The sequence below is a fragment of the Tasmannia lanceolata genome, unplaced genomic scaffold (assembly GCF_043159265.1).
Source record: "Tasmannia lanceolata isolate RefF3 unplaced genomic scaffold, GAP_Taslan_0.1 ptg000025l, whole genome shotgun sequence".
Classification (NCBI taxonomy): Eukaryota; Viridiplantae; Streptophyta; class Magnoliopsida; order Canellales; family Winteraceae; genus Tasmannia; species Tasmannia lanceolata.
This window is the reverse complement of record NW_027518702.1, coordinates 991,529-1,000,648: the sequence shown is the minus strand read 5'-3', so window position 1 is coordinate 1,000,648 and position 9,120 is coordinate 991,529. Positions and strand designations below refer to the sequence as shown.

General features: G+C 47.8%; 1 protein-coding gene across 1 annotated transcript; it reads right to left on the bottom strand.

The window, feature by feature from the left end:
* Nucleotides 1-2,954: 2,954 nt before the first annotated feature.
* LOC143858223 (uncharacterized) lies at nt 2,955-3,359 on the bottom strand. The gene has a single exon (XM_077368881.1). The coding sequence runs from the start codon at nt 3,357-3,359 to the stop codon at nt 2,955-2,957; it is 405 nt and encodes a 134-aa protein (XP_077224996.1).
* Between the last annotated feature and the right edge of the window lie 5,761 nt (nt 3,360-9,120).

Here is a 9,120-nt window from a genome sequence, read left to right as displayed (position 1 = left end):
TCCAGGACGCACCGCCCAAAGGGAGTAAGCCAACTATAAAGATCGTCGGCGTCTATGGCTGGGGAGCTGGATCCGGGCAGAGCGCTGTCCTTGGCGTCCCGTCTACTCCTGTACGGCCCGGGGACAATGTTTTCCGCCCCAACTGGGCCGTTCAGAAAAGCAACACTGGCTTGGGGGACAGCTGGGTTGCTGGGGAGTTAATCACCAAGGGCTTGCTGAAGGAGGACAACCTCAAGGTCCTGAAAGAGCCTCCAGGCACGGCCGAGGAGGCAAGGAGCTGAAAACTTAAATCCTATTGCTCATGTTCGTTTGCTGCATGTCCTATTGCTCATATCTTTTTCCTTTTATTCACAGATCGGATGTTACTATAATGACATCTGCGAGAAGAGCAAGGGCTTCTCCACAACAATCACCCGATCCGAGGCTGAAAACGGTAGGCTGAAGCAGGAAACCAAGGAGCTGAAAAGGTCCATTGATGAGAGGGACAAGGAGATCAAGAGGCTAAACAGTGAAATGACCGCCCAAGGGGAGAAGGCTCTTGACGCCCTCCACAAGCAGAGAGAGCCCAAAATAGGCAGAGGGAGGCCGTTCAGAAGAAGGAAGACAAGCTCATCAATCTGTCCACTGAGTCGTACAAGCTGGGTTTCATAGACTGCCTCGATCAGGGCAAGGGGGCTAACCCAAATGTCATCCTAGAAGGCATTACCATGCCAGAGATGGAGGCCGGGGAGGCGGACGAGCAGAACACCCTTCCAGCCAGGGGTGTTTCGGAGGCAAATGACCCTCAGGGGAACGAGTCATGAGGATCCCTGATCTTCTCGTTCTCTTTTTGCCTGTCTTGACCCATGTGGTGAATTCTTTTTGTTACTGCCCTTGGGGGGTCATTTTTTGTACATCTGCCCGTCTGGGCTTTTATGAATAGAGAATGTTCTGAATGTCTTACAAGTGCTGGACTTCTTTGCTTTCGCTTGTGATCGTATACGCTCAAAACTGATCACACTTGGTTCACTCCCGGAGTGAACCAAGCAGTTAACCCGAGCTTAAGAACTTAAATCCTATTAGAATGTTGGTTCTGCCACGGTTTGTTCCCGACCAAGAGGGCTTACTAGGATGAACAAGAGTGAACCAAGCAGTTAACCCAAGCTTAATAACTTGGATTTTTATTTGGAATGTTGGTTTTCTGCCCCGGTTTGTTCCCGACCAGGAGTTGACTCCCGATCTTACTGAGATGAACCGGAGTGAACCAAGCTGTTAACCCGAGCTTAATAACTTGGATTTTCATTTGGGATGTTGGTTTTCTGCCACGGTTTGTTCCTGACCAGGAGTTGACTTCCGGTCTTACTGGGATGAACCGGAGTGGACCAAGCAGTTAACCCAAGCTTAAGAACTTGGATTTTCATTTGGGATGTTGGTTTTCTGCCATGGTTTGTTTCTGACCAAAAGTTGTCTCCCGGTCTTACTGGGATGAATCAGAGTGGACCAAGCAGTTAACCCTAGCTTAAGAACTTGGATTTTCATTTGGGATGTTGATTTTCTACCACGGTTTGTTCCCGACCAAGAGTTGACTCCCGGTCTTACTGGGATGAACCGGAGTGGACCAAGCAGTTAACCCGAGCTTAAGAACTTGGATTTTCATTTGGAATGTTGGTTTTCTGCCACGACCAGGAGTTGACTCCCGGTCCTACTAGGATGAACCGGAGTGGACCAAGCAGTTAACCCGCACTGAAACACATAGAGAGCTTGCAACAGATGTATCCTTTTTCATTTACTACAAGTTTTGGTGGAATTACAATGGGATCTGGTGATCGCCTTGTGTCTCCAGTCTATTGGTAGTATCTCCTCAGGTTTTTTGAATTCCAGGTGTGGGGGAGCTGGTGCTCGTCTAGTGTCTCCAGTCTGTAACTTCTTGGTCGTATGACTTCTTTTACTTGGTATGGCCCCTCCCAGGTCGAGGAGAGTTTGCCCACCCTCCTGGGTTGGGATACAACCGCCTTTCTCAAGACTAGATCACCCACGCGATGTTCTCTTGGGCGTATTTTCACGTCGTGGTAATTAGACACTTTCTGTTTATAGGCTGCTACTCTGATGAAGGATTCCTCTCGGACTTCTTCTAGCAGATCTAAGTTCGTGCGGGGCCCGTTCTCGTTTAACTGCTCACTGAAGTTGTTGACCAGGGGGGAAGGGACACGATGTCAATTGGGATTACTGCCTCGGTTCCAAAAGTCAAGTTGAAGGGTGGCTCCCCAGTTGCTGTACGCAGAGTGGTTCGGTAGGCCCACAGGACATGGTACACCTCGTCTGCCCATCGTTCCGCTTTATCATCCAACCTCTTTTTGATCCCCTGGAGGATAATCCTGTTTGTGACTTCTGTCTGCCCATTGGTTTGGGGGTACGCTATAGACGTGAACCTCTGCTCGATTTTCAGATCCGAACAAAACTTTCTGAAGCTGCGGCTGTCAAACTGCTTGTCGTTGTCTGTTATCAGGATGCGAGGTACCCTGAACCTGCAAACCACCGACTTCCAGAAGAATGTCTGTATATTTTGCTCCGTGATCTTGGCCAGAGGTTCAGCCTCCGCCCACTTGGTGAAGTAGTCTATAGAGACTACGACAAATTCGCGTCCTCCGGAGGCTGGTGGGAAAGGTCTTAGGATGTCCATCCCCCATACTGTAAAAGTGAGTGAACTGACGATCGCGGCCATTAGCACAACCGGTTGATGAATGGTGGGAGAGAACTTCTGACACTTCTCGTATTTTTTGACAAGGTCCAGCACGTCTTGCCTTAAGGTCGGCCAATATAGGCCTCGCAAAAGCACCTTGATGGCCAGGGCCTTGCCCCTCAAGTGTTCCCCGCAGATTACCTCGTGTGTTTCTTGTAAAGAGTACGATGCGTCGCCGGGCCGGAGGCATTTCAAGTAGGGGAGGCTATATGACCTTTTGTACAGGTTCTCACCATCATGGGAGAACCTCGCAGGCTTCTTTCTTATCTCCAGGAAGCTTCCCTTCACGCAGGTAGTCGACTATTTCGTCCATCCAACATGGCTCATTATCGACCTGCATTACTTCGACAACCTCGCATTCAATGATGGAATTCTTCAGGAATTCCATGCATATATTCCCGAGAGCGGTGTAGCCTGAGGCTGCTAGTTTGGAAAGTACATCTGCTTTTGTATTTTCCGTTCTGGGGATCCTGACGACCTCAAAGTTTTTAAACTTGTCAACTAGCTGGCAGACCTTTGCTAGGTACCTGATCATCCGCTCATCGCGGGCTTCGTACGTTACCTGAACTTGGTTGACGACCAGCTGAGAATCGGAGTAAGCATTGAGCCTCTGGGCATGAGTCTGTACTGCTAAGTTCATTCTGGTAATAAGAGCTTCTTACTCCGCCTCGTTGTTAGATGCACGGAATCTGAACCTTACTGCATAATCCACAACGAAGTCTTCGAGTCCGGTGAGAATCAGGCTAGTGCCACTGCCTAGCTTGTTTGAAGACCCGTCCACATACAATTTCCAGAGCGGTTGTTCATGCGATGGATTCTGCTCTTCGGGTGCAATCGCCATTTCCAAGTCCACGGGATGAGCTTCCTCTGTCCGGACTTGCCTCCCAAGTGTAGTTAATTCTCCACCTGGAGGTTGGATTGTCTCTGTTCCTGGCGTAGCATCCAATGTGGGCATGGTGCACTCTGCGACAAAGTCTGCAGTACTTGGGCTTTTATTGCCAGCCTCGGAAGGTATCGGATGTCGAACTCGCTGAGTTCCACGGCCCACTTTACAAGTCGCCCCGATGTGTCTGGTCTGTGAAGGATTTGTCGGAGTGGCTGATCCGTCAGGACCTTTATTGTGTGCGCTTGAAAATACGGCCTTAGTTTTTTGGCCGCCATGATAAGGGCATACGCCAATTTTTCCACCTGCTGGTATCTGGTCTTGGCTTCATGTAGGACCTTGCTGACGTAGTAGATTGGTTTTTGTTGGTTATGCTCCTCTCGGATCAACACTGCTGCTAGCGCCAGGGGGCTCACGGATAGATACAATACTAACTCTTCTCCCGGCTTGGGCTTGGTCAACAGTGGTGGGGAAGCTAGGTACTGCTTCAGTTCTTCAAACGCGACTTGGCACTCCAGTGTCCAGGGGGCTGTTTTGATCCCCTTAATAGCATTAAAGAATGGGAGGCATCTTTCCGCGGATTTTGAAACAAATCGTCCTAGCGGGGCCATCATTCCAGAAAGCCGCTGAACTTTCCTTATTGTGGTCGGCAGGCTCAGTCCAACCAGCGCCTTGATTTTCTCAGGGTTTGCCTCGATTCCCCTTTGGCTTACAATGAAGACCAGGAACTTCCCAGCGGTAACTCCGAACGTGCACTTGGTCGGGTTGAGCTTCATATTGTGTTCTCTTAGAATTTGGAATGTTTCCTTCAAGTCGGATATGTGATCCGACGCCTTTTTGCTTTTGACCAACATGTCATCAACGTAAACCTCCATATTCCTTCCGATCTGGTCCCTGAAGAGTTTGTTTATGAGTCTCTGGTATGTTGCTCCGGCATTTTTTAGACCGAATGGCATGATGCGATAATAGTACGTCCCCTGATCTGTAACGAAGGATGTTTTCGGTATGTCCGATTCGTACATTCTGATATGATTGTACCCGGAAAAGGCGTCCATAAAGCTCAGTAGCTCATGACCTGCGGTCGCATCGATTAATTGATCGATTTTTGAAAGCGGGTAACTGTCTTTCGGGCAGGCCTTGTTCAAATCAGTGAAGTTGATGCAAGTTCTCCATTTGCCGTTGGCTTTCTTTACCATGACAACGTTTGCGAGCCAGTTAGGATACTGGATTTTTTGATTGAAGTCGGCCCTCAAGAGCCTCTCCACTTCCTCTTTGATGGCTTGTCACCTCTCTGGGGCGAAATGTCTTCTTTTTTGCTTTTCAGGCTTGCAAGTGGGATCAACACCGAGTTTATGAGTGTTGATTTTGGAATTTATGCCAGGCATGTCCACAGGGACCCACAAAAGACATCTACGTTACCTCTCAGAAACTGGGTGAGCTCCTGCTGGGCGTCTTCACCTAAGGAAGAGCCGATTTGAACCGTTTTCCTACTGTCATCTTGGTATAACGGAATTGAGAAGAGGTCCTCGGCCGGTTCATTTACGATGATTTGAGCTTCGTCTCTCAGATCGAGCAGCTCAATCGGTAGTGTTTCTGATGCATTTTTGCCTTTGAGCGTCATGACATAGCACTCTCTTGATTGCGGCTGGTCTCCCTTGACCTCGCCCACGCCGTTAGGGGTGATGAATTTCATTTTTTGGTGGTATGCAGATGCGACGGCGCGGACGAGGTTCTGTTCAGGTCTTCCTAAGATAGCGTTATAGGCCGAACCGGCCCTCACTACTAAGAAGTTAACCATAGCAAACGCCTGACAAGGAGGCTCGCAGACAAGAACGGGGAGCCGATTTGTCCTTCGACTTTGACTACCTCTCCCGAGAAGCCGAACTGATATGAATTTGCTGGCCTCAGCCGATCATCTCCAATCATCATCTGTTTAAAGGCGTGATAATCGAGAATGTCCATGGAGCTTCCATTGTCAACCAAGATTATTTTCAGCTCCCAGTTTGCAACGAGCATAGTGATGACCAGGGCGTTATCGTGAGGGAGTATCAAGTTGTCGAGGACCTCGTTCGAGAAAGAGATCTCGTTCTCTATTTTCATCTTCTTATCACAAGTGTGGACGGCGTTGACTCAGCGGGCGTAAGCTTTTTGAGCTGATGACGAAGTTCCCCCAGCTGCGGGCCCTCCCATAATGGTGTTTATAACCCCATTGGGCATGGATCGGTGGATTTCAAGACGCGGGCTCGCTGCGGCAGGAGACTTATGCCGTGCCAGGGGCGGCGGGGATCGTCGAGGGCTTCGACCCCTGCGCTCCCTTCTGCGGTCATCCTCTTTAACATACTTCCTAAGGTATCCTCGGTTAATCAGCAGCTCGATTTCTTCTTTAAGGTGCCTGCACTCGTCGGTGTCGTGCCCGTGGTCTCCGTGGAAATGACATTATTTTGACTTGTCTCTTTTATTCCCCTTTGAGAGCATTCTGGCCGGCCATTTTAAGAAGTCTTCTTCCTTTATGGCAGCCAAAATGCGCCTTCTAGAGGTGTTGAGGGGGGTCTTACTTTCTTCCTTCCTTTGGGGGCTCCTTTCTCTTCGCCGAGCTTTATCGTCCCTGCGCTGCTTGGTGGGGTTCTTTTCTTCCTCGGAGGTTCTCCTCCGGTTCGAGTCCAAGGCCGCTAGGGTTTCCTCTACAGATATGAACTCTTCAGTCCCCGCCATCAGATCCGCTAGTGACTGTGGGTTTCGGCGGGTTACCGATCGCCGGAAATCGTTAGACTTAGCACCGGCGAGGAGCGCATTTGTGGCTACAGAGGGATCTAAGTTCGGCACTTGAAGGGCCACTTGAGAACGCCTTCGAGGTAGGTTGGCCCTGATCTTTCGCTAGCTCTTCTATCCGATGGTCTATTTCCTCGATCCTTCACAGCATCGGGTTGGATCTCTTGTCTGCTTGCCCCGCCGATCTGTCCCTTCCGACAGAAGGGCGGGAGGCCAACCTGGAATGACTTTCCGAGCTCCGTCGGCCACGACAGGATTTATCTTGTTGTGCACGGTCCTCCCTAGCTCGGTGCCTCTGTATGGAGCGAGATCGAGATCGGTGACGGCGGTGAGGCTCCGTTTGTGCGTGTCTTGTTTGGGAGTGATGCGCTCGCCTTGAGTGGTGGGAGTGATCACGACAGGGAGGTATAGGTTCTTCCCCGGGGGGGCTCAACCTTTCCTGCGGTGGTCTGGAGGCCTCTGGGTTCTGCTGCTGGGGTGCTTGTTGCACCAGGTGCTTGTACGGATCGACAAGAGTTGTCATCTGTTGAAAAAGAGTCTGGATTTGTTCTGGAGTAGGAGTAGGGTTCAGATGTTCCGAATGAGCAGGGCTCTGTTCCGCTATTGCAGAAGGAGCTACTACCTGTGAGGCAACTCACTCGCTCCGAACCCTGCGATGTGCTTCGGCTCGGGCTGTCCTGGCAGTTGGTACCCGAGCACTCCTCCGTCATGCCATTTTATAAAGGGGGATTTGAACAGCTTTTAGTTCAGGGTCCCACGGATGACGCCAATCTGTTAGGCCCAAAATTGGTAACAGATACAGCAGTGACGAAAGAGCTGATCTAGCTGGTCCAAGTTGACTTAAAAATGTCCTGCACAGTAGCGCACAAGGTCAGAAGACCAACCCAGAGTCATTGCTCCGGACGGGCCCTTCGACACTCAAGTCAGTATGAGCAGAAGAGTAAAGCCAGAGCTTGGAGTTATAGCTTAAGAGTTTTTCTATATCTCTCACCTTAGCATGAGTGAAGGCTATTTATGGTGAGAGCTCTGGGGTGGTTGGATTACCTACACCAGGACAGGTGTCAGCCCATGTGTGGGCTTGTTTTTACCTGCTCTTGGCAGATTACTAGGTTGCCCTTGGGGCTGTGTCGACTCCATGGTGGGCCCTTCGGGGGCCACGTGTCGACAACTGGTTGGATGTGGCTTTCCATACCCCATCACATAGTTATCTTGATTTCATCCTACATATATCTTATAAGTGATCTACATTTCATTCTCTTTATATTCTATCCAAGTTTAGTGAAATTTCTAAATTTGTCACGGTATCCAAGATTTCATTCTATGTTTTACGCATATTCTAGGGAAAAAGTCAATTTTCATATTGGGGAATTTGCTTTTGGAAATTTCACTGTAATCAAAAGTATGTCTATTTTTCAATCCACATACGTTTGAGGGGGCATGTTAGAATATGTGAGTCGTTGGATTGGACTTTGGTTCACCGTTGGATCGTCTTGGTGTATATTAGGCAAGTAGGTTAAGAGAGGTAACGTAGCTAGATTAAGCAATAAGATTGAATTAGAAATTAGGCTAGAATAGAATCTTACTATTATAATCCCTTTTCATAATTATCTTCATTTTATTCTACATTTATCATCACGGGCGATGCTAGAAATTTTGCACAAGGGGGGCAAAAATTATAGTAATTTTTTTTCTCCAAACAAATGAAAGTAATATTATAGTTTCCGAAAAAAACCCTCTATATATTCCATCTCCAGCGGCGTAAACATCACTTCGGCTAAAATGCCCTTGGCTATATATTTCAATCTTGTTCCAGAGAACAAAACATATTCAAGTGAGGAATGATAGAATGAAGTACGGCATACAAAAACCAGCTATAATGGTGTCTCCATTGGTCCAATCTTAAGAAAGTGAGAAAGTGGATCACTTTCTTAAGATTGAACCAATGGGGGCGCCCTTGGAGCTGGTTTTTGCAAGGGCGCCCTTCAGTCTATCATTCGTCAAAAAGTGGAATGTTAAATTCTCTTGCAAACCCCACTGGTGGAACAGGACCAATGTGCATTTATAACTTGTATAAGTCAAAGACCAATAAATGGATTCGATGACATTCACCAATGGGGTGCCCTTTCATCTGTTTTCTGCATTCGGTGACATTCACCAATAAAGTTATATTTGTTCTTTCCCAAAAAATTAAGGGGGGCAATTGCCCCCCTTCCCTTACAAGTGCCGTCGCCCTTGTTTATCATATAAGTGCTCTATACAAGCACCATCAATTCTCTTTGCAATCTATCCAAGTTTTGTGAATTTCCTAAATTTGTCATGGTATCCAAGATTTCATTCTATGTAATCTATCCACAATTTTGTCTTATTCAATTAATTCATCTGATGTGGCATCTCTCATGCAACACAGTCGGCCGCAAATCCTTTGAGCGATGGTCCGTAGCAAATATCTAAAAAATGATTTTAGTGAGTTATCTTAGCCTCTCACAAAAAAACAGTAGGCTACTGATATTTGAACTGCCATGTTTTGATTATGGTACGATCTCAACTTGTCTTTTCCTCTTTAATTGGCATTTGAGAGCTTATTAGGAAGTGTAATAGCCTATGAAGCTAGTTAAATAATAAAAGAAAATCTGAGTTTGTACCATTATTAAAACATGGTAGTGGGAATATCAGTGCCATGATGATATATTTTTCCCCTTTTCTTCTCAGAGCCACCCCCTTGCAGTGTAAAGAGAGTCGTCATAAATCA

Coding starts and splice junctions, on each gene's coding strand:
- LOC143858223 (XM_077368881.1), bottom strand. CDS start 3,359: ATGAACTTAGCAGTACAGACTCATGCCCAGAGGCTCAATGCTTACTCC.